At 44.6% G+C, this 25,347-nt stretch overlaps 1 protein-coding gene across 4 annotated transcripts in view; it reads left to right on the top strand.

Annotated features, from left to right (window-relative positions):
* The first annotated feature begins 484 nt into the window (after positions 1–484).
* Positions 485–25,347, top strand: part of PITPNM3 (PITPNM family member 3) — a 344,340-nt gene continuing 319,477 nt past the window's right edge. For 3 of the 4 annotated variants that reach the window (XM_030536856.1, XM_030536855.1, XM_030536853.1), the window contains exon 1: positions 998–1,508. In XM_030536856.1, coding sequence (XP_030392716.1) covers positions 1,487–1,508 — 22 coding nt within the window. In that variant the 5' untranslated portion in view covers positions 998–1,486. Of the gene's footprint in view, positions 562–997; positions 1,509–25,347 lie in introns of those variants that run through there. The other variant, XM_030536854.1, reaches the window with a different exon arrangement.

Below are 25,347 nucleotides of genomic sequence, written 5' to 3'. Positions count from 1 at the left end.
AGAAATTGACGTCAGATTGGAGGAAACTGGCTGTCTCTCTCTTTATTGGTATTCAAAGTGGGACTTGTGTCATCTTCCCAGAGCAATAGAGTAGCAGTTCCCAAGTCCCAGCAAGGAACCCTACCTGTATCATCACCTAGGGCCAGTTAGTGATGCGTGTGAATTCACGGGGGAGGGGCGATGTAGCGGGGCGAGGGGAGGTTTATGGGGGACGGCGCGGTGGAGGGGAGAGCTTGGTCAAACGGAAAGACATTGCAGCCCTAAACAAACCACCATGTGAAAGTTCCCACTTCTGGAATGCTCCTCTTCTGAGGCTCTGCAATAGGTCCTCGGGTACATGATCCTTCCCTAAATCAGCATGAGGAATAGCACTGTTAATTCAGAAAGCCTTTTTTTTTAAAGGGCCACAAACCACTGGCTAGCTGCTTCCTGTCATTTCTGTGCTATCGGTTTGTTGGTAATGAAGAAAAATTACTCGAGGATGCGGAGCTCTGCATCGGCTCCTCCATACACATCTACTGCCCAGCCATACCGTGGAGGAGGAGTTGGTGGTGGTGGGGCGTAAGGGATTCACGCCGCACTGGGATTTGGAGTGACTTTTGGGGTGTGGGAGAGGAAGAATTGCTAATTTCTGATGGGAGTGGGTGGGATTGGGATCGTCGCAGATCTGCTGAATTCAGATCTGCTTTAAGGAGAGGCAGGGGCAAAACCCGTTTGCAGACCTAATCCAAAATCGGGGGAAAGATCACCGTGTCTCGGGGAGGGGAGAGCAAGCTTTACAGGGCTCTATCCTTTGGAGATCCTCTTCAAAGTTGCTCCTGACGAGGAAGGCTCCCTCGCTGTGTTTCAGCGTGAGACCCTGGCATGATCTCTCTTGGAGGGAGGGCTGGGCCCGGGAGACAGTGTCGCAACCGCATGCTTCCAAACATTGTCCTTTGCAATAGCCTTTCCCCAGGCTGTGGGGTGGGACAGGGCGGCTGAGAGGCGCTCCTGAGATTCCCCTCCCCTGGAGAGGGAAGGTTGGGGTGGGAGAGGGTATTGTATGTATTTGTCTCTCTCTCAGGACACAGTTCTTGATCATCTTGATTTTCGGAGAGAGACACCTCAAACTGTCCCAGCCGCTGGGCGAGGGCAGCGCCTGCTGCTGTAACCTTTCCCTCCGGGTGCAGGAATTGTCCGCTGCGCCTTTAACTGGGGTCGTTACACCGGCGGCCGAGCTGCAGGAAGAAGCAGCAGCAGCAGCGCGTGGTGCCCTGTCGGCTGCTCCCCTCCGGCTCCCGGCGCTGCAGCCTGAACCCCGGGAGAGGTGCCGCTAGAGGCAGCCGAAGGAAACAAATGTGGCCACGGAGCGCAAGACGCCTTGTCTCCCCGTGCGCTAGGAGAGCTCCAGCGGCGAGCCGCTAGGGCGCAGCCGGCTCGGAGAGCGGCGGCCTCGGGCAGGTGCGGGACTCGGTGCTCAGCTGCAGGAGCCGAGGCGCCCGGGGAGATGGCGAAAGCCTCACGCCCAGGTGAGCTGCCTGGGGAGGAGGGCGGGTTTGGCCGAGCGGGGAGGCGCAGCTCAGGCAGGTGCGGGGGGGAAGGAAACACCAAACTCAGGGAATGTGAGGCTGCTGCGCTCTGTGCGCCCAAGCGCATGGGGTCCCTGCCCCATTGGGGCGCGCAGTGCGCGGTCTGCATGCTGGGGTCCCCCCAGCCGCGCGGCGAGGGCACCTGGATGGGCACTAGGGGCCGGGGTCTGTGAGTCGGGGGGCAGCGCTCCTGCTCGGACTGGCGCTTGTGGCTGGGGATGGTTTGGGTACATGCCTCTATGGGGCGAGCTCCTGTTAGTTAGCCAGGTGATGGGCTCGCTTGAAGGGAGCTGGTGTCTTCTCTTCTGCAGCGGGCGTTTGAATGGCTCGCGTTTCTCCCGGCTGTGGGGCGGGTGGGGGCAGCTGCGTGTCCATTTCCTCCATTGCACGTCTCCAAATTGCGGTGCTCGGCCGTTTGGTCCCCAGCGGTGGTTTTGCTGGAGTCAGGGCTCCAGGCACAGTTTTATTGCACGACTGGCTCCCTTTGTAGCACCCCCCGGCCCCCCCTTCGGTTTTGCCTTATCATATCGCCCCACCAGGACAAAAATCTCTTGCAAGTCACGCAATGCTAACTTGCATGGTTTCTGGTAGCCTGTACCTTCTCCTGAGATCTAGCCAGCCATGCAGCTAGCCTGACCATCCTCTCGTATACATAGAGTTATGAAGCCCTTTGCCAAGGTGCAAGACAAACAAACTTTTCCATGCATGGAAACACCACTTAATTTGCTCCTTTTTTTCCCAGCTAAGTTTATTTAGGCTCCCAAGAGGCTTTTTTCTCTTGATCGGTGCCTGTAGCATTTAGCTGAAAGCATCGCATGTGGTTTTCATTCATCTTTACACTTCATTGTTGAAAATCTTGAGCACGGCTTCTTTTTTCGGGGGGAGGGGGTAAGAAGCTATATCGCTTGAGATCTATTTTTGTTGTAGACGGGCTTCCTAAATTATTTCTGCTCCACCATTACTTCCTTTATTTTATACCCCCTCACTGAAAGGGTGGAAAGAGTGAACGAACTAGAAAGCAGAAGCAGCTTTTTGAAATGGGGTTTTAAGAGATCTGGAGGGAAACCCTGCTTTTTGACAATAATACCACCTGATACATTTTTATCATCAGTGAAACTGGTGCTTCTCCCCAAGTAGACTTACTGAGCTAACCCATTTGTTCAGAAAAGGCTGTAGGACAAAGTGCTGATTCCTTATCTGCCAAGAGGCAAAGGAATGCGACTGGAGTGGGGTTTTTTTTGGTCCATATTGTAAATTTCATCTTCCTTCTCCCACCTTCCCACTGGATTTGATTACCCGTCTAATGGATTTAGAAACATGCATGTACCACGAGATCGTGTTGCAGGGATGGGTTTAGAGGAATGCTCTACTAGGTATCAGCTGCTGAAAATGAGTTGGGAAAAATCGCGGAAGTGAGACAAGGCAGGTGGTGCAATGCACTTGATCATATGTATGGGTGAGTGATGCTGCCTTCTAGTGGTTTGCCAGCAGAAAAGATAAGAAACCTGTTAGGGCTACCAGGAAAAGGTTTCTTCTAGCTCCTGTGTAGAGGCCTGTGTTTTTGGAGGCAAAAGGCCTGACTTCACTTGAACTAAAAACCTGGCTTGCAGCAACCGTGTGTACCAGACTTACTGGTATTGTGACCACTACTGTCTGCAAATGGATTCGTTAAAGTGTGGTGGACATCTTTCTCCATCTCAGATTTAAAAGGGATGCTGTCGTGTTTATAAACAAAAGCAAATGTCTTTAGCTGGGAAGAGAAACATCACATTGGGCACATGCAAACTGATGGCAGCCCTTGAGAAATGGTGCCCTTGAAATAGAGAACAGTAGTAATCAACCAAAAGGAAACATGCTGTTAAATAAAACAAACTTTTTAAACCCAAAGGAGATAATTTGTTTAAAAGAGTGGGGAAAAAAATCCAATTGACCTTCTCGTATATTGATTCGTGTTTCTTTCCCTTTGCACAATGAAAATCAGGAAAGTCTTTCACTGGTGTTTGGGCTGCATGTACTGCAGGGATTTGCTTATTTGTTTAAACTCAGCTTGGTTTGCACAGAATTTTAAAAGATTATAAATGAAGGTTACATTTTTATTGATCTTGGAGTTTAAACAAAATATAACTTTTATGCCAGATTTAAGAGGCTGGTGCCCCCCGCCCTTTATTTTTATTTTAAAGAAGCATTTAAAAATGAATAACCTATCCATAGGGACTGTTCCAGAACTACCTATGTGAGGATCAATGGAAATGAGCTACATTTTAGAAATCTTACTGAGACTATTGGTATGAACTGGAATTATGCAAATGTACCAAAATGTGTGTGTGACTTGCTTGTATTTTACCTGCATGGAAATCGCTGTTTCCTGGTGTCGAGCCATCTCAGATCTGAGACTTCATTGCAAACACAGGGGAAATGACCTTTCCAAGGTCACTGCTTTCAATTCCTAGCATAGTAGGGGTTCAGGTCCACCCACTCATGCATTTGATCAGAATATCAGATTACATGTGAGATCATGATGGGAGGGAGAATGTGTTTTGGAGGGTCAGACTCAGTCTGTTGCTTGCCTAGGCTGCATCAGTAAAAGGTGTGATTTGATTATTTTTTTAATTGATCTGGAGATCTGACCGAGGGGTGGGTTCTTGAGATGCTGAGCAATTGGCGTAAGGCCCTAATCGTGCAAATATTCAAGCGTATGTCTCCACTGGGGCATGTGCTTAAGCATGTGTAGATTGGAGACTATGATTTTCAGGCTTACTACCTGTTGTCTTCCCTTTCTGCATCACCTTACAACATGCTGCAGTGACTCCAGTGTTAGCCCCTACCCAGAAAGCCAAATACTTTGTTGTGAATGCTGGATACTTTAGAGATGGTGCGGGCAGCCCATCCATAGTAGTTGCTGATTATTCTCTAACCTTTTCATATCTTCTATGGATTTGGGGAGAGAGTTGGAGGAGGTGGTGGTGCTGGCTGAAAGGATGGTGAAATTAATTCTACTGTTGGAGAATCTCTCTCTAAGGATTCAAGAAGCAGATCTAGGACATATGCCACATTTGAAAGAAACTGTGGAAAAGTTCAGTCTGTGATTTGCAGCTTAGATTGTTGTCTCTCTAACCCCGCCCACCCCCGTGCTGCTAGTCAGTGACACCATAGGGTGCAAGAGCAAAAATGTCAATTGTTGCTTAGTAGCTCAAAGGCAGATGTGGCTGTTTTTGTCTTTGTTTTCTATAGTTGTTCAGCAAATGTATGCTGGCCTGATTACATCATCTGCTGCAAAATTGCCAGTCGAAGGAAGTATGGTAGATAACCAGGGGCACGTCATTGTTGGAATGCTATTAGAGGGAAAACATTGGGCCTGATGGGAAGAGACTCTGATAGCCGAAAATACTGAGACTGGTGATGATGATGAACAGCTGCATCTTGCATTCTTTTGAGCCCTAGGTAGTGTTTTGTCACCATCCCTATATATCTGTGGGTCTCGACCAGGGGTATATCAATTCATCTAGACATTTGCTTAGTTTTACAGCAGGCTACAAAAAAAACACTGGCAAAATCCATACAAACTAAAATTTCATATAGACACTGACTTGTTTTGTTCTGCTCTATGTACTGAAATACAAGTATAATATTTTATATTCTAATTGGTTTATTTCATAATTACATGGTAAAAATGAGAAAGCATGCAATTTTTCAGTAACAGTGTGCTGTGACACTTGTATGTTATATCTGATTTTTGTAGGCAAGTTGTTTTTAAGTGAGGTTGAATTTGGGGGTATGCAAGACCAATTCAGACTCCTGAAAGGGGTCCAGTAGTCTGGAAAGGTTGAGAGCCACTGCTCTACATGGTAGCCCTTCTGGCTGAGTCTGACTATCTTAATTTGTCTTATGCTCTCTACCGGCTTTGAAAGAGCCAACCATATTGTTGGCTTCAGCAGCAGTGTGCTCCCCTGGTTCTCATCTTAGATGACTTTCTTCAGATGCCGCTGCTGCTCCCACTGCTGCTGCTCCTCTTCAGTTCCCCTTCCCAATCTGATGGCTGTCAAGGCTTGGTCCTTGATTTTCTTAATCTGCTCCCTTGGCTTCAACTTCTACTTGTGTCCAGAAGATGGTTCCAAAGTCAACTCCTGTCCCTGACATCTCCTCCTCTGTCTGGTATCACATCCCCTGAGGTCTCTGTTGCGTGTCCCAAGGCTTTCTTGAGCTCAGTCTTTCAAAAATGGGACTCCATTACCTTTGCCATAACTCCCTCCTCTCTGGTTTTCTCTCGCTCATTGCTGACAACTCTGCTAGTCTTCTGGACTTGGTGTCCTCTTTGTCTCTTTCCTTCTTCGCCCATCTCCCCCAGTATCCAGTCTCTCTTTCCAAACGCTACCTCAGCATCCCCCAAACCCACACTTCTGTCTTTATACCACCCGTCACCCCCTTGTCTGGACCTTGACAATCTCTTGGCTGGATTATTGTAACTTCCTTCTTGGTTTTCCCTATCTGCCATGGTTATGGTCCACATCCTTTGCTGTCACTGTGGTCACGTCATGTCCTCTTCTAATTACCTCCCTGAATTTGTCAGTCACTGTGTTGCATACAGGTTCCTTGTCTTAACCTTTAAATCCTTACATGATATTGCACAATGGATCCTTTCTGGCTTCCTCCACTTTCCCCATTCAGCCTTGCCTCACTGCTCCTTTTGTCTCTTTCATGCAGTTGGTTTCTTGTCCTTCATTCTGATGCCTGCTATGCTAGGAACATTCTCCCACCTCTTGTCTGCCAAGCTCCCACTCCCTCTTGTCCTCTTTAAATTCCTTCTTTGTAAACCCTTACTTCCAGGAGATGCTTCCTTCCTTTTGTCCTCCCTTCACCCTTTTATGAACCATTGATGTTTGACTTGAGGAATGGAAAACCTGCCTTATGAAAGGAGACTCAAAGAGCTTGGCTTGTTTAGCCTGGCCAAAAGAAGGCTGCGGGGGGATATGCTTGCTCTATATAAATATATCAGGGGGGTTAACGTTAGGGAGGGAGAGGAATTATTTAAGTTTATTACTAATGTAGGCACGAGGACGAATGGGTACAAACTGGATATTAGGAAGTTTAGACTTGAAATTAGATGAAGGTTTCTAACCATTAGGGGAGTGAAGTTCTGGAACAGCCTTCCGAGGGAAGTAGTGGGGGCAAAAGACTTATCTGGCTTAAGACTAAGCTTGATAAGTATATGGAGGGGATGTTATGATAGGATAGTTTAATTTGGGCAATTGATCTTGGATTATCACCAGATAAGTCTGTTCCATGGTCTGCGGGGAGATGTTGGATGGGATGGGAACTGAGTTACTGCAGAGAATTCCTTCTTGGGTGCTGGCTGGTGAGTCTTGCCCACATGCTCAGGGTTTAGCTGATCGCCATATTTGGGGTCGGGAAGGAATTTTCCTCCAGGGCGAATTGGCAGGGGCCCTGGAGGTTTTTCGCCTTCCTCTGCAGCGTGGGGCATGGGTCGCTTGCTGGTGGATTCTCTGCAGTTTGAGGTCTTCAAACCAGTTTTGAGGATTTCAATAACTCAGTCCTGGATTAGGGGTTGTATAAAAGTGGATGGGTAGGGTTCTGTGGCCTGCCTTGTGCAGGAGGTCAGACTAGATGATCATATTGGTCCCTTCTGACCTATGAGTCTATGAGGGACTGGCCTGCAAGAGGTATTTTATACAGTGCCTCATATGAGGGGGTCCTAGTCCACGATCAGTGATCCTGGGTGCTACTGAAATAATATGTTCCCTGTCCCTTCAGAAGAGATTGCTCTGTTTGCGAAGTGCAGTGCAAATTTACAGTGGAACATGTACCAATAATGCCCATTGGAAATGAATTCCTCTTGTCACCTAGGCCTCAAAGTACAGGAAGCTATTAGTTAGCACTGTTGTGGCACAAAACATGGAGAGGAGATGACGTATGACTAGGGGGCCAATGACAAATAAAGTAGGGGAAGAATCTGATGCAAATTTAAAGCCACCTAGTAGTATAATAGACTGATCCATTGATTTTTTTTTTCCTTCCTGTGATGCTCAGTGGATGATAGTCATCACTTTATGATGATGTCTTCATATGCAGTAATCTCAGGCGTTGACAGACATCACAATTTGACCAGTCAAGAGGTGGTAAGAGAGTGCAAGAAGTAAGCCCTGTCCCATTTTAGAGGGGTAGCTGAAATGCAGGTTTGCCTACAGGAGCGCACATGGGCAGGGCCAGCTCTTCCATTTAGGCAACCTAGGCGATTGCCTAAGGTGCCAGGATTTGGTGAGGTGGCATTTTGCTGGCCTCAGCGGCAATTCGGCGGTGGGGGGTCCTTCCGTGCTCTGGGTTGTCGTCGGCAATTCTGCAGTGGGTCCTTCGCTCGCTCCGGGACCTGCTGCCGAAGTGCCTTGAAGACCAGGAGCGCGGAAGGACCCCCCCGTCACAGAATTGCTGCCAATGACCGGGAGCACAGAAGGACCCCCGCCTAGGGCGCCAAAAACCCTGGCGCCTCTCCTGCACATGGGTGAGAGGGCTAGGAATTTAACCCAGGAGTCCTAATGCCCCATCTCCTGCTCTAACTGATCACACTCTGTTACCATAAGGAGAAGCCCCAGCAACTCTAGCCAGATGCTGCCTTGGAGTAATGACTAATATTTTTAAATGGGTCGTGTGAATTTCGTACTGGACCACGGAGGGATATCCTCGAGCCACTGTTGAAGCTTCCCCATGCTTGTGTGCTGAAATCCTGATCCACCTGTCCCTCCCAGAGGAGGCAAGAAGATAATTCGGTCACTGTGTCCACCGAGATGCCCACATCACAAAAAGCAATCACAATTGGTTATCTGTCTAGTGGGAACTCATTTTGAAGCAATCTGTTTTTCATTCCTAACTCCGGAAGCCTGGGAACAAGTCATTACTAGTAGATGACCCCCTTGATGAGAAGCAGAAGAGAGAAAACAACTGTTTTGAACCAAATCTGTTCTTCAGTTAATTTTCTCTTGCTCATGTAGTGTACCAAGTCCAGCTGGTCAGTACTGCTCGCTGTTCTTTCCAGGTCGATCCTGCTCTCAGTGGCAAATCTCCACTTACTTCAGAAGTAGGGGAATCAAGTCTGTGATGGGATCTACAGGTCCCACACTGAACCAGGGCAGGGAGCAGAGCAGTATTGGGCAAGAGAGGTGCTGCCCTCAAGGCATGCTCCCAGTGGAGGAACAGATTAAAAAGAAGCTGGTAGCCCAGGAGACAGGCCAATGAGCTGCACGTGGCACCGGGAAGCCAGGCTAAGAGCTGTGCCAGGAAGGGCAACAGCTTTGTGAAGGCTGCTCTAGTAGCAAGGACTTGTATCCTCTCTCCTCTCCCCCCTCCCCTTCCAGCCCCCTTTGGGAGTTGAAAGTCCAGAGAGAGCGATTGACTGAACAGGACATTGAGAATCTAAGACAGCAATTGCTCCCCAAACAGAGGCACTCCAGACTGGTGGGAAGTGACCCAGGGGAAACATAACTTGGCTGGATTCTCTGATATACGCCTCAGGCCCCGGCTGGGACTTGGTGGAGTGGGTGGTCCCTGGTTTCCCCTACCTTGCGTCCCTACTTCTTCGTAGTGATCAGTCTCTGGGGGAGCAATCAGAGCATGAGGGGATGATTGAGCAAGGGGCCCCTATAGGACGACTAGGCTGGAAGAAATGGTAAGACCATGAGCTGACCACTAGGCAAGCTGGTCACCAGACTTTCCTGCAACAAAGCCCTAATCGAGGATATTGTCCATCACTATGGAACCTTAATCTTGAGCACAGCAGAACAGAAAGCAACCGCTGTTGGAACTGTGTTTTATCTAGCCATGGGGTGGCCAACCTGAGCCTGAGAAGGAGCCAGAATTTACCAATGTACATTGCCAAAGAGCCACAGTAATACATCAGCAGCACCCCCACCCCCGCCTCCTGATCAGCTGTTTTGTGGCATGCAAGAGGCTCTGGGGGCAGGGGAGGAGGAGCGAGGACCCGGCAGGCTCAGGGAGGGGGCGGGAAGGGGTGGACTGGGGGCAGGGCTGTGGCAGAGCCAGGGGTTGAGCAGTGAGCACCCCCCGGCACACTGGAAAGTTGGCGCCTGTAGCCCCAGCCCTGGAGTCGGTGCCTATACAAGGAGGCCTATATTAACTTATGAAGAGCCACATGTGGCTCTGGAGCCACAGGTTGGCCACCCCTGAGCCGGTTGGATCAGACTTTCAGGTGCTTAGCAGTCAGCACTCAGAGATGGGGCCAGATTTTTCCAGAGAGCTCCGCTCTCAATGAAATCCTGAAATAAAGGCCAGATTTTCAGAACCACTTAGAACTCAGTAGTTCCCACTGTGATACTCAATGCCAGACTTTCTCGCCAAACATGTTATAGTCTTTTGAAAGTCTGGCTGCTTCCTCTGGTGCCTAAATATAGGAGTTGTGCTCTTCAGAAAATTCTGGTCCTGAAGACTATTCCCTCCCCTTCTCTCACTAACGTAACTGTGGAGTGGTTTATGATTTCAGTTCAGTCCTCCCTCTGGGGCTGAGAGCTGCAACCAGTGGAAGGTCTGCATCTGGCTTAGTAAAGATGAGCTATGCCTGTCCCCTGCTTGGTGCACAGAGCACCTCCGCTGATTTATTGCTTAGCAGCTAAAAGCTGAATCCAATGTCTCTGAGCTGTACAAGACCTTGAGGGTGTTTTTGACAGCACATAAAACTGTTTGTTCAATGTATCTTATAATTAGTTCCCTTGTGTTCTTCGCAGTGTAATAGATCTTTAATTACTTAAAAGGAAAAGCTGCCGATACAATATTAAAAACATATTGCAGTGTGTCTGAGCAACCCACAATATACTTTCGTGGTAGCTTAAGCACAGCCCTGTGCTAGATGAAGTACACTGGAATGCTTGGGTCCTCTGAGCTGATCTGTCTTCACTAGAAATGCTGCAGGGGTACAGATGTGCCACTGTAGTGCTTCAGTGTAGACACTTAATGTAGCGATGGCTGGGTTCTCCTGTCGCTGTAGTTAATCCACCTCCTAGAGAGGTGGTAGCTAGGTCAATGGAAGAATTCTTCTGGTGACCTAGCTGCGTCTACACCAGTGGTTAGGCTTAACTAAGTTGGTCGGGGTGTGGATTTCCCTCCCCCCCCACGTGCCTGAGCGATGTAGCTGGGTCAACCTAACTTTTAAGTGTTGACATGTGTTAAGAACACATACACATTTGTTTTATTGCTTTCATCACAATAGGTTAGATCAGAGAGATTCTCAAATGAGAAATAAATCCTAATTCCTTAGGTTTGTACAGTGTCACCATTATGGCTCTTGGCCTTGTGACTGGGAGTTGGGAGATCTGAGTTTGATCCCCATCTCTGCCACAGATTTCATTATGTGACCTTGGGCAAGTCTTGTAAATCCTTATCCTTCAATAAGGTCTGTGTGGCTGGGTCCCACATAGCTGCACTTACATCAGTAGGTCTGCCTGCATGCAGCTCTTTGCAGGACTGAGGCCTTAATCTCTTTCTGTCTGAGTTCCCCATCTGCAAAAAGGGTAGAGAATATTATCTTTTTCCTTTGCTTTATCTAAGCTTTTTGGGGCAGTGACTGTCTCTTACTATATGTTTGTACAGTGCTTACCCCAATGGGGGTCTTGTTCTCAGCTGGGGCATCCCAACTGTAAAGGATATTTTAAAGTGACTGTTTAGTATTTGTACATGTAATCTGGCAAATTGAAAATGAAGCCACTGGGAAATAACAATGTATAACTTTGGCCTTTAGTAAGATTTAGTAGCATAGTTGCTAAATAGTGCTATGCAGAAAGCTCTGTTAGATAACTTAATGGGTAGTCAGAGAAGCTCCTGATAGCTTCAGAAAAGCAGACTAGAAAAATATTATGTAGCACATGGGATAAGAAGGAAGCTCCTCTCATGGATCGGTGACTGGTTAAAAGATAGGGAACAAAGGGTAGGAATAAATGGTCAGTTTTCAGTATGGAGAGAGGTAAATAGTGGTGTCTCCCAGGAGTGTGTACAGGGCCAGCTCCAGGCACCAGCTCAGCAAGCAGGTGCTTGGGGTGGCCAAGGGGAAGGGGCGGCACGCTGTGCTCTTCAGCGGTGGATCCCTCTCAGAGGGAAGGACCTGCAGCTGAATTGCCACCGAAGAAGAAAGCGGCACGGTGGAGCTGCTGCCGATCGTGATCATGGCTTTTTTTTTTCCGCTGCTTGGGGCAGCAAAAACCCTGGAGCCAGCCCTGGGTCTGTAGTAGACCCAGTCCTTTCAACATATTCATAAATGATCTGGAAAAAGCTGTAAACATTGAGGTGGCAAAATTTGCAGATGATACAAAACTACTCAAGATAGTTAAGTCTCAGGCAGACTGCAAAGAACTACAAAAGGATCTCACAAAACTGGGTGTCTGAATTTCATCTATCAGAGGGGTAGCCGTGTTAGTCTGGATCTGTAAAAGCAGCAGAGAGTCCTGTTGCACCTTATAGGCTAACAGACGTATTGGAGCATGAGCTTTTGTGGGTGAATACCACTTCGTCAGATTTCATCTGCCATTTTCTTGCCCAATGTTGATAAATGCAAAGTAATGCACATTGGAAAACATAAATCCCAACTATACATATAAATGATGGGGTCTAAATTAGCTGTTACCACTCAAGAACGAGATCTTGGTGTCACTCTGGATAGTTCTCTGAAAACATCCACTCAATGTGCAGCAGCAGTCAAAAAAGTGAACAGAATGTTGGGAATCATTAAGAAAGAGAGAGATAATAACACAGAAAATATATTGCCTCTATATAAATCCATGGTACTCCCACATCTTGAATACTATCTCAAAAAAAGATATATTGGAATTGGAAAAGGTTCAGAATAGGGCAACAAAAATGATTAGGGGTATGGAACGGCTGCCATATGAGGAGAGATTAATAAGACTGGGACTTCTTAGCTTGGGGAAAAAAGGCAAGAAAGAGGGGATATGATTGAGATCTATAAAATCATGACTTGTGTGGAGACAGTAAATAAGGACAGGGGTGGCAGGTTTGTATAATTTTTGGTGGTGCCCAGAATTTGTCCAAGTCTCCCCGACCTGCCTAAGGCTCTAGGAGGGAGTTTGGGTGCAGGAGAGGTGTGGGGTGCAGGCTGTACGAGGGAGTTTGGGTGAGGGCTCTTGTCTGGGACAAAGGGTGGTTGGGGTGCAGGAGAGGGTGAGGGATGTGGCACTTACCATGCATGGCTCCCAAAAGTAACTGGCACACCTCTCTGCTAGCGGCTCCTAGGTGGGGGGGGGGCAGGGAAGGGAGTCTCTGCGCTGCTGCCCACAGACACTGCCCCCACAGCTCCCATTGGCTGCAGTTCCTGGCCAATGGGAGCTGTGGAGTCGGTGCTCGGGGCGGGGGCTGCGTGCAGAAACACTCCCACCACCTGGGGCTGCCGGAACATGTTGGCTGCTTCCAGGAGTGGCACAGAGTGATGCCGGGCAGGAAGTCTGCCTTAGCTCCACTGTGCAGCTGGGGGCCCCCATGCCCTTTTAAAATTGGCTGGGGGTGGCAGGCGGGACTGGGGGATGCTCCAGGAGAGGCGTGTGGGGGAAGCAGGCAGGGCTGGGGGAGAGACCTGGCCCCGAACATTGGTGGAGCCGAGCACCCGGGCCCTGAATATTCCTGGAGTACAGGCACCACAGGCCCATATAACTTGCCACCCCTGTAAGGAAGTGTTATTTACTCCTTATAACACAAGAACTAGGGGCCACCAAATGAAATTAATAAGCAGCAGGTTTAAAACAAACAAAAGGAAATGTATTTTTTCGCACAGTGCACTGTCAACCTGTGGAACTCCTTGCCAAAGAAAGTTGTGAAGGCCAAGATTATAACAAGATTAAAAAAAGAACTGGATAAGTTCATGGAGGATAGGTCCATCAATGGCTATTAACCAAGATGGACAGGGATGGTGTCCCTAGCCTCTGTTTGCCAGAAGTTGGGAATGGATGATAGGATGGATCACTTGATGATTACCTGTTCTGTTCATTTCCTCTGGAACACCTGGCATTGGCCACTGTTGGTAGACAGGATACTGGGCTAGATGGATCTTTGGTCTGACCCAGTATGACCGTTCTTATGTTCTAACTGCAAAGGTCACTGCTTTCACCACAAATCTGTTTCCAAATGAAAAAGCAACTTGCTCTTTTTTTTTTTTTTTAATAGTGGAAAAACTCTCCTGAATTCAAACTGATCATAGTTTTGTTTGAAATTCTAACCTGGGGAAAGGCTTTAATTAGTGCAATCGTGTCTATTTTCAGTTAATTTCTACTGAGGCTAATTCATGCTCTTCAGTAATTCTATTATGAACATGGTGGTGTTTTCGGTAGCTTTGGGAACATTCAGTTGTTTTATCTCCATTATCTAGCTTAGTAAAGAAGTAATGTGCCTCAGTGCATTTTCTGTAATCTCTGTGTGATCCAGTTCTGCGAACGCAAACAAGCATAGGGTTTAGTACTGATCCAGAGCACCTGGAAGTCAATGCAAGTCCTTCTGTTGACTTCAATGCATATTAACCATGCCTCAGTGCAGGGGGCTGGACGAGATGGCCTCTCAAGGTCCCACCCAGCCCTACATTTTGATGATTTAAAATCAAGCCATTGGGTAGTTCCACTGTAGTAAGCCTTATGTTCAGTAGTATGTACAGTTTTTCCCCTAAATGGGTAAATCCTCTTTTAAGTCATTCCCAAGGCAAGCATAGAATACAAAATAAATGGTAGTGAAAATCTATGTTCCTTGCACTTCTGTTATGTCAACCCTCATTTCCTTGCACAATACTGTTGTAACAAAGAAGCATGATGTAAGTTGTTTGAGTAACTCCATCAGAAATAGCAATTTTTGTAGGAGCTTTTTCAGCTGGGCAGGTAGCATCACAGGAGATCTAAAAATGTTCCACAGTATCTCAGTGGCAGAATAAGAGCCCACACAGGAACATCTGCACTGCTATTTTTAGTGCTATAGCATGAGGCTGCATCAGTTGACCTGGGCTCTGAGATGTGCTGCTGTGGGTTTTTCCTTATTTGCTTTGTAGATGTACCTTGGTTCACAGCTTTGAGCACTGCGCCATGCTCTTGTCCCAGTTTTTTTTCTTTTGCTGTCATATTATATAAACCAGCCATTTGCCAACAAATCTGGTTGGCAAAATACAATTTGTGTTCAGGTACACGAACACCTTGTATTCAAACAAGCCAATGCATGTGACAGAAGCATGTGCCTCTTAAAGAGAAATGCAAATATGTGTGTGTAAAGCTTTAACACTTTAGGCAGCTGTAGGTCTTTCCTACTACACCAAGTGATTTGCCACAGACGTTTCCTTAAGACCTTGTCTTAAAACATCCAATAATGCATTTTTGAGGTGTATTTCAGCCTCCAGTTTGGAGACTGGTGATTTGAGAGGGGACGCTTATCGGAAAATTTAACCGAGGTCAAAGAACTTGGATTAAGAACAGAAACCTTGCTAGTAAATAATGATTCCCAGCTTTCTACCCATCTATCTCAAAGTGCTTTACAAAGGAGAGCAAGTATCATCCCTATTTTGTAAATGGGGGGAAACCAAGGCAGGGAGAGGTGAAATGACTTCTCCCACTCCAGTGGCAAAGCCAGAAACAGAACCCAGCTTTTCGTCCCAATCCAGTGCTCCGTTCACTAGGCAACATTGCCTCCCCAGGCAAACATTCTTCTTGTTTTGCAGGAATTTTTTTGTGTACCAAACACAAACCTAATACCACTTCAGATTTATTCTTCTTTTTAAAGGTGAGGTTCCGTCATTTCTCTCCTCCGTTTATTCTAGTTGGAAGGTAATAGCTTACCTGAGGGGAATGAATTTCATTACTTGAATTAATTTACATCATAAATAAGCCTGCTGCATAACAAGTAACTTATTAAAACAATATTTCTAGGTGTCATTAGCTAAGACAGTATTGTTCTTGAATAACAATAGTGTGCCATGGTAAATTAGGGCCCTTCAGCGTTAGTGTGGAGGTGTGTGTTTGGGGTCAGGTTTTTTGCGGGTAGGCGGGGGTTGTTTTTAAATTGTGGATAAAATTGGTTTAATGAAAATGCAGAAATAGCACTGCAGCAGGTGCATTGTTTATTGCTTGAAGGTGACTATTTTCATTTCTTTTAGGAAAACTTGAGCAGAAGTGGTTCTGTTATTTGTGCACAACTTGAGGTAAGGGGGAACGTCTGATGTTCCAACTAACTTCAGGGGAAGGGCTTGGTCTCTAAGGTACTTGGTGACTTTCATAGCCTCAATCCTTGCCCCTTCCCACCAAAACAAAACCCTGCATTTTTTGGGGGATTCTGCTCCCTTAATCTAGAGCAATTTGGCACACTGGACATGTGCTGATAGGACTTTCTCAACTTCTCGTATATGTTTTTTTAAATGTATGTGTTTATTTGATTTCACAATCTTAATGTTGCATTGTTATTAAATGCCAGGTTTTTTTAATGTTAGTTAAAAGAGAGAGAAACTGACTTGATGTCCCTTGAAGCCGTCCATCTAGCGTCCCATGCTGCCCTGCCAACATGCCTCAGCCATGACCTGGAGAAACCAGATCAAACACTGCTCTGTAACACAAGTTGCAGCTTTCATTCATGTGGGTTGGTGGCACTCAATTTTTGTGATTTGTAACTGAGAGCAGAACGTGGCCAGCTAGTTTGTGGAAGAAAGGAGAGTTTAGTCTATGTGGACCATTCCAGTCCTCATCTGCTGAGACTCGCCGGGATGTGGACAACCATGATGGTGATAACTTTTGTGGGGTTAATACACACAAGATCTGGGCTGAGACCGCTAACTTATTTCATATAAGCATTTAGGTGAGAGTTATTTATGGCCCCCAAATATCTGGGATGAAACTTAGCCCTGATGTAAGTTCTGTCTGACAGCAACAGCAGAGTTGTGTTTAATTACACCAGACCTGACTTTGAGGGACTGGATTCCAATAGTGACCTGCTAGTAGGGTGACCAGATGTCCCATTTTTAAGGGGACATTCCCAGTTTTTGGGATTTTTTTTCTTATAAGAGCTTATTAGCCCCGGCGCCCTGTCCCGTTTTTTCACAGTTGCTATCTGGTGAACCTACCTGCTAGTAGGTGTGGATCGAGATCTTCAACAGTCCTCTGCCAGCCAGTGCCTTGGAAAGAGAGAGACATATATGATGATGATGCCACAAAAATTGTGTTTTTGAGTATGAGAAGGAGATATTCAGATGTTGAGCCAAAAATTTTTGGGCTTCCCCTGAATGCAATGCATTGGGATGAATGCAGTGTATTGCCTGACCCAACTGCAGGGCACAAGAGTATTCTCCCAGGGGCAAGAAGATTGGAACTGGCTCAGTGTATCCTTGAGCCATGTTAAGCCATTTCCCTGCCAATGAGTCATGAGAAAATGCAACTGGCTGTGTATGATGCTCTGCCTTATGGTTATAGGTTATAGACTTCAGCTGTGAACTTCAACATCTTAATGCTAAGGAATTTAAAGTCTAGTACAGGTAAATTGGTTAATGAGCTTATTATACACTAGAATTCTTACTTTAACTGACTTTAACACTGTTCAGGAATGACTTTCTTTTTAATTACCAGTTTATGCTAGGAGAGCAGCCGTGAAGTGTGTGTTTTGGGGAGGAAGGGAGCAGCATGATGAATTAGTATACTTAGTAATTACTTTACACTTTTGAAAGACACCTGCTTTCATGAAAGCAGCTAATTGTTATATTTCCTGGTTGCATTGCTTCAGAAAACACAGCAACAAGTAAATCAGATACTTTGTATAATGCACTGATTATTATATAGGTCATCCATCCTATGATATTCTGGGGTGCAATCCAGACCAGTGAGGGGTTGTCACCTCTGCGATCGTGGGTGCCTTGCAATGCCTTGCTGTTATAGTTTCCACCTGGCTGCTCACAAACAGCCTGCCAGCATGCAGGTCGCATCCCGAATGTCTACGTATAGCTGCAGCTTTGGTTCAGCAATGCTGACCTCCAGCAGCATCCACCAGTCACACCTTGGCCTCCATCTGCCTTGGTTACTGCTTGCAGTGTGACCCCAACAGCTTCCCAATCTTGAATTTTCTCCCCCAAAATGTATTCTGTACTGTTCAGCCCTCTCCTGGACAGTTGAGTTATTTTAGGGGTGTGGTCCATGTAAAGGAGCAATATACAACAAATTGTTTCTTTTAAAGGAGATACCACACAGCCCTGTTTGACCACAACACTGGTTTAGCTTTGATTAAAGACCCAAAATAAGTTAGGATTTTAAGTGAGTACAGCTATTAAGGCATTAAAGTCAGAAATGGTTACACGAAAAATAAAGATAAAATGCTTCCTAGTACTGAACTTAACAAACTAGACTTTGTTCAAGGTGAAATTCTTACCATGGGTTTTCAGCAGCATTGCTGACCATTGCTCCTAAGGTCTAATGGCTGTTTGTTTTGTCAAGAAAGATGGGCGGGAGAGATGCCTTGAGGTGTCTTTTGCCCCTCACTTTTATAGTTCATTCACACTTCGAAAAACATCCTTCTGAGCATGACCCTTAGTTAAAGTTCTTTCCAACTGAGAGTAAGGGGACCTGGAGCCTTATATGCAAATTGAAGTAAACACACAACCCTTTTGTTTTAAGACAGGTGTGTTTTGACCTACCTAATTGGGGTTGCTTGAGTTTGAACATGTGCTTTTCACATCAAAGGGGGGGGATTTCATAACTTTATACATAATGTTGCTACATACATTTCACCATACTACTATTGACCAGTGAGTTACTAGTTTTCAAATGATATCTCACAAGGTGTATTTTGCACAAAGATGATTACAGTAGTATGTAGGGTGTGAATACAGGTGTGTATTGGGTGACACATCCCTTGTGTTGTAAATTGTGATCTTGTTTCAGTAGTAACAAGAATAAAACAGTCTAGGAAGGGAAGGGAATGATCCTATCTCTCCTTCTTCTATAATTCTGTTAAAAGGTTTCACAATATCTGATATGATGATGATATCTGACCTCTTGCCATAGAATTTGTGAAGAGCTCAAATATCATATTTTTCAGGAGCAGTGCAAGCTGAGAGGGGAGAGAACTTCTTTTCTAGCTTTAATGAGCAGATGCAGCATCCTTGTCCAACCACTTTACTCTTGATCTCTTGCAACCTCTAATCGATAGGGCCAAATTTATCTCTAACTACATGGTCTGCACCAGGAAAACAGGTGATATCTTTCCCCCTGAGACCATGAGCCATCTTACATCGTTAAGAACTAGGGACCTCTTCCAGTGTTTTGAATCAAACAACTTGTAGAGGGCCCCTGTTATGCAAGCCTTGCTCTTGTGAATAGCCTTTTCTTGTGAGTGTGCGTGTGTGTGTGTGATATGATTACTACTTTACTATTGCTATCACAGCAACACTTTGACGTTCTAACTGAGAACTGGGCCCTGTTATGCTAGGCACTGTGAATATGCCTATTGCGAGATAGTCCCTGCTGTGCAATCTAAATAAACAAGATAGACAAAGGTAGAGAGAAAGGCAGCTTTATTATCTCAGTCTTATGGATGAGGAACTGAGGCACAGAGAGACTATGCTAGGTCTACACGATAGTTTACGTCAGCATAATTTATATTGCTCAGAAGTTTGAATAAATCACCCTCCTGAGCGACATATGTTACGCTGACATAGTGCCGTCCACACCATTGCTTATGTTGGCGCGAGAGCTTCCCCCACGGACATGGAGTTGGAGTAGTTTAAGCCCATCAGCTTCAAGTGGCTACATTAGAGAGCTTTACAGCGGCGCAGCTGCTAAGCTCTCTAATGTAGCTGTAGCCTGAGTGACTGGCACAAGGTGTCACAGAGTCTGACAGAGCTTGGAACTGAATACAGGTCTCCTGACCAGTCCAGTGCCTTAACCACAAAACCATCCTTCTCTCAAACCAGAGTCAGTAGGACTGGTGATGTAATAAGGTTTTGCAGGATTAAGTTAATAAATTGGCAAATATTTTGCAGAAAAATCCTGTGGGTTTTTTTTTTGTTTGTTTTTGTTTTTTTAAATAGCTGTAGTTGGGAGAGGGAAGCATAATACCAACCAACGAGTCTAGGATTGGACAAATATTTGCTACTTGTAATTGTGAAAATAACTCTAACTTAGGCCTGGTAAACACTTAAAAATTAGTCTGACCAAATTACGTTGCTGAGGGGTGTTAAAAATCTTGTGCCATGAATGCCATAGTTAGGTGGACCTAATCCCCTGGTGAAGACATGGCTAGGTTAATGGAAGAATTTTCCTGTTGTCCTGTCTATCACCTCTTGGAGGGGCGAATTTACTGCAGCAATGGAAAAACCCTTTTTGTTGATATAGGAAACATCTATGCTATGGCACTACAGTGACACAGTTGGAGCAGTGCTTATAGTGTAGACATAGCCTGAGGACAACAACCAAAATTAGACCACTGGATTTTCTTTGTAGCTGGATGAGATGGATAATAACATTTTAGAAGTACATGTAAATGCTGGGGGACGGGGGGAGTTGTCATTCTACATTGCTAGTTTAAAATCCTGAATGACATGGTTCATTCATGCTATGTTCAGGAGGAAAACTGAAAATAAGCAAGAAAGTTAGCTATATTTGACATGCACCATAGCTTTATCCTAAGAACTTCATTAATTTACTATGTGAACCAGGGCTGGCTCTACAGTTTTTGCTGCCCCAAGCGGCACGCAGAATTGCCGCTGCAGACGGCGGGGGCACTTCCTGTGTCCTTAGGTGGCAGGTGCATTTCCGCGGCAGCAGCAATTCAGTGGCAGTTTCTATGTTTAGCTCTCTGCGGTGGCTTCAGCTAAACATAGAAACTGCCGCCAAATTGCTGCCCCCACGGAAACGCACCTGCCGCCCTAAGGGCACAGGGACTGCTCCCGCCGTCCGCGGCGGCAATTCGGCATGCTGCTTGGGGGCAAAAACACAGGGACTGCTGCACCTTGCAGATTGCCACCCCAAGCACCAGCTTGGAAGGCTGGTGCATAGAGCCGGCTCTGATGTGAACACTATTATCCAACATATGTAAAGCAAAATAACCTTGCTTGATTCCTGAATGAGTTGTGTTTGTGCACAGATGTAACAAAGGGAGTGGCAAAGTGGAGGTAAAAACTGGACTTGCATAAAGGAAATCCAGAATGTGCTTTTGGAAAATAGCATTTTAATGTTAACAGTAGAAAGAGTATATAGTAGAATCCTAATCAAGCAGCACCAGGCATGCTTGTGTTTCCCTGTTTTTGAAGTGACAACTGAAATTTTAACAGAAGAAAATAGCTGACTGTAATCTTGATTATCATAAAATATTTTAAAGGGCAAAGAAAAGTGCATAAATATAGTTTGAATGGAGACCCTCTCTTGCAAATCCATACAAAACAACATAAGGAAAACCTGACCTCATTATTTAACATTTTCCTCTCAAAGCACTGTAATATGCAGAGAGAATTTTGTTACTTAAAATTTGTTTTCTGTGTAGTTATCTACTTAAATCTAAGGCCACAAACCTGTCTCTCCTATACAAAGGAGAATTAGCCAGGAGACAGGTATATTCGGCTGCAGTAGATTCCATTACCTAAGTGTCAGTAGGAAATTTTTAATTCTGGTTTGTTTCATTAAGACGATCCACATTACAATTCTCTCCAAATAATTTCCTTCTTGCAGCTTGGCTTGTGTGTAGATCTTGTTGAGTTCTGAAAATCAAGCCTAGTCAAGACTTGGCAGCTTAATGTATTTGAGGTTTGTAGAAAGTCTATTAGTTCATTATTTTTAATTGTCTAAAAAGACTAGATGTAAGGAGACAGAGACATCATTAAAGCTGAAATTCTAGTCTAGGGGTAGGCAACTTATGGTATGTGTGCCGTAGTCGGCACATGAGCTGATTTTCAGTGGCACTCACACTGCCTGGGTCCTGGCCACCGGTCCAGGGGGCTCTGCATTTTAATTCAGTTTTAAATGAAACTTCTTAAACATTTTAAAGCCTTATTTACTTTACCTAAAACAATCTTTAGTTATATATTATAGACTTATAGAAAGAGACCTTCTAAAAACGTTAAAATGTATTACTGGCACGCGAAACCTTAAATTAGAGTGAATAAATGAAGACTTTGCACACCACTTCTGAAAGGTTGCCAACCCCTGTTCTAGTCCTAGCTTTATTTATTCTCATCCTTGAATTCTTGATTTCATATCCTTAATGTTGCATTAACACTAGTGTTTTGGGAAGCATGTTGGATTGTCAGTAGAAAAGCCAAACTTTGAGGGCCTGATCTAAAGCTCATAAAAGTGAATAGGAAGACTCCAGTTAACTTAGATGGGGTAGGGATTAGGCCCCTCATGAATTGGTAAGTCTATCTATAGTAACAAATAGAATATTAATGTTACATGTTTTACCCCCCCCCCCCGCAAACAAAAACCCATTAACTAGGATCTGCAGATTTGTAACTTAGCCTTGGCTTTGCTATTTACAAAGCCTTTACTTTAGGAAGCGTTAGTCTCCGATGTAAGGCCAGTTCTAGGAGTGTCCCTGAATTGCTGTAAGCATCTTCTTCCAGGGGGTGCTGTACCGCTGTGCTGCTCAGCTGGGGGTTTGGGGTTCTTTTTGCTCTGCTTTGATTGGCTCTGTTTGGGCTTTTTTTGGCTTGGGGGAAGAAGGGGGTAACGGGAAAAACATTTTCTGTTGTGACCAGCAAAATGGCTCAGACCACTCCTGCTCCTAGTGCTTCTAAATTCATAAAGCTGATTTGTTTTAAATGTTTTAAAATAATACATAATATCTAGTTCTTCTAGCACTCTTCATACATTGATCACAAAGTGCTTTACAAAGGAAGTGTGAGTATCATCATTTTGATGTCATCCAAGAATTTTTAAATTAAACTTTTGGTTGAAATGTTGCACTTTTGCTTTACACAGATAAGCACAACATAGTCCTTGCTTTATCCCATGCAGGGCTGGTCTGCAGTGCAGAAGGATGTGTGGCTGGGGCATGCATAGACCTGCTCAATCTCATAACAATAGCAATGAAGTCACGGCAGCATGGGCAGTATGATGCCCTGGATATGTGCTCATGGCAATAGCTTGTGCTGCCATGCTTCACAACTATTGTTGTTCGAGCAAGCTTGATCAAAGCCAGCTGTGATATGTGTACACGTTGCAATCATATTTTTGATTGCAATGTAGATGTACTCTGACACTTTTTGCCCCCAAGAACCACCAAAGTAGGGTGTTCACATAGCTCTACAATCAGGTGGATGTTGAGCAGATGAAGTGCATTGAAAAGAAGCAGATATTAAGTCCATGCTGAGTCTGGTACAGACACTTCTGATTGATAAAAGGAAGGCATGCATCTATCTGTTTGCTTATTTTAATGTATATGGAGATTTCATGGGCTGCTTGGTTGATTTTAATAGTTTCTACTCATGTTAATGAATTCTGTCAGCTTTCCTAGAGAATTGTATCTAAATTTTCAAGCCTTTGGTATCTGTCGTACCTGATAGATGATTTTCGACCCTATTGGATTCAATAATTGATTCACCAAACAGTTGATTGTATCCAACTGAGAGAACAGGGCTGACTCTATCAAAATTCTATTGACTGAATTGCTTTTGCGTGATAAAATAAACATTCATCGGTGAAGAAAACAAATATTTGCATTCTACATGGTAAAAGTTTTTGTGCTGAAGTAAAAACACTGCATGAGAACTAGATCCTCAGCTGGTGTAAATCAGTGTGGTTGAATAGAGTTACACTGATTTACATTGACTGAGGACCTGCTCCTAAGAATTTAAACAAAAATGAAGCTTGACTCTGGGTGAACTTACTTAAAAGTCAAACACTACTGTTTAATTCGTGGAAGATTAAAGGGCTGGAGAGAGCCAGTGGAACTATAACCTTCACTGTTCCAAGAAATATATGGTAAAACAGCCCCCTTTACGTTACTGTCTGTGCAAGAAGCAGAGCTGATGCATAATGCAACAGACTGAGAAATAACAAGTAATAACAGAGCTGAAGAGGAACTGTGTGTCACTCAACGGCTTGTCTCTTTCACCAATAGAAGTTGATCCCATAAAAGAGATGACCTCACCCGCCTAGTGTGTCAAATATTTTGAAGGTCAGAGGAGCTGTGATGGAAGGAAGGTGATCTGCCACCAGATGGGCAATGGTGTAGCAGATGAAGGTGCAGGGACGTGACGACCATAGATGCAATTACAGAACTTTCATAGGCACTATGGATGCAGGCATCCAATAATTTAAAAAAAAAAAAAAAGTCAGACCTAGAAAGTTGTTGATTCAGTGGTGGACAGATAGCAAGTTCACTTTTTGATCTGGTTAAATACCAGCACTGGTCAAGTTTTCTTAGACTGCTCTCTTGAGCTGTTTTTAGCTGGCTATTGTACATAGGTTTTAGAGGCTTTTATTTTCCTTACATTCAACAATACGTGGCTTTAAAAAAAATAATCAATCCTTTTTGAGTCCCTGTTGTGCAATTAGCAGCTATTCAAAAACATTTGGGAAACTACAAGGCTGAATTGACGGGGGGTGGAAGACACCTATAGATCGGCTCAAATTTTCATAAGTAATTAGTTATTTTGGGTGTCTCAATTACTAGACACAGTAAGAGGCCTGTTGTTTCCCCCATCCCGGAGGGTATATGCCTAGTGCTTTCTTAATATTGGGGCCTTTCAAAGCATCTCAAAACTGGCTCCAACTATTGTGAATCCTGAAACCAGTAGTGTCTCTTGAAAATCTTTGGGATGTAAAGATTACTTTGAAAATAGTTACTGTGAAGAAAGAATGATGCATACATCTGAAAGAGGGATTTTTGTTTTTCCACACATTTCAAATCTATTGGAGTCTGAAAGCTGATAATCTGCATTTGCCAAAGCTACACTAATTTGATCTGTGAACTTTTTTCATATTTCATAGATTTTTTTTTGTCATTACCTCTCTGCATTCAGCCTATTCCACAAGCACTAAACTTTATTGGTTTCTAGTTCTTAGATTTTTTTGGACCAAATTCAACCATAACTAATAGTACTGCCCTGTTAACACCTGGCCTGAATATGCATGTGTTTGGCTGTGTGTGTGGAGGGGCGCAGTGGTGTGTATAGTTGTGTTCTTTTGTTTTATTTTTAAACAACACTATGGGCTCATTTTATATTGCTCTCACCCATTGGTTCCAACAGACGTTGATTTGGAGGGTTCCTTTATATCCCTTCTCTCTCCTTTTTTCTTTTTCTTTTTATAACTGGAAAGCAAAGGATGGCTGTACTCTTCTTGTATCTGTTCTCCAAGGCTGCGGTTACAGAGGTCTAGAGACATACCTCATGAGATATGATTGAAGCCAGTATGTTTTTTATATTAAAAACCCCAACATAGCCCTGTACAATAAGAAAGTAGTACAATGTGATAATGGAAACTGAACACTTTACATGTTTGGAAGATTGTGAGGACTAAATTAGCAAAAGTACCCCTTCAATCTTCAAAGCGTTGTTTGTGATTCAGAAACACACAATGCTAAAATAAATTGAATTTTCAACGATCTAGAGACAACCCTTGAACAGAATTTGATCATCAATGGCACAAAGTCAAATCTTCTCTCACTGTCACACACACACACAACGGAGCTATCTTCACAACAAAAGATACAAATTAATTAATTACAAATTAATTTGGTGAGATACAAATTAATCTAGCAAGCGTAGGAAGCAAACATTTAAGCTTCTGGAACCAATCAAGAGACTGGAGAGCAT

The sequence above is a fragment of the Gopherus evgoodei genome, chromosome 17 (assembly GCF_007399415.2).
Source record: "Gopherus evgoodei ecotype Sinaloan lineage chromosome 17, rGopEvg1_v1.p, whole genome shotgun sequence".
Lineage (NCBI taxonomy): Eukaryota > Metazoa > Chordata > Testudines > Testudinidae > Gopherus > Gopherus evgoodei.
Note: the sequence above shows the minus strand (reverse complement) of the source record. Positions and strands in the feature narration are given on the sequence as shown.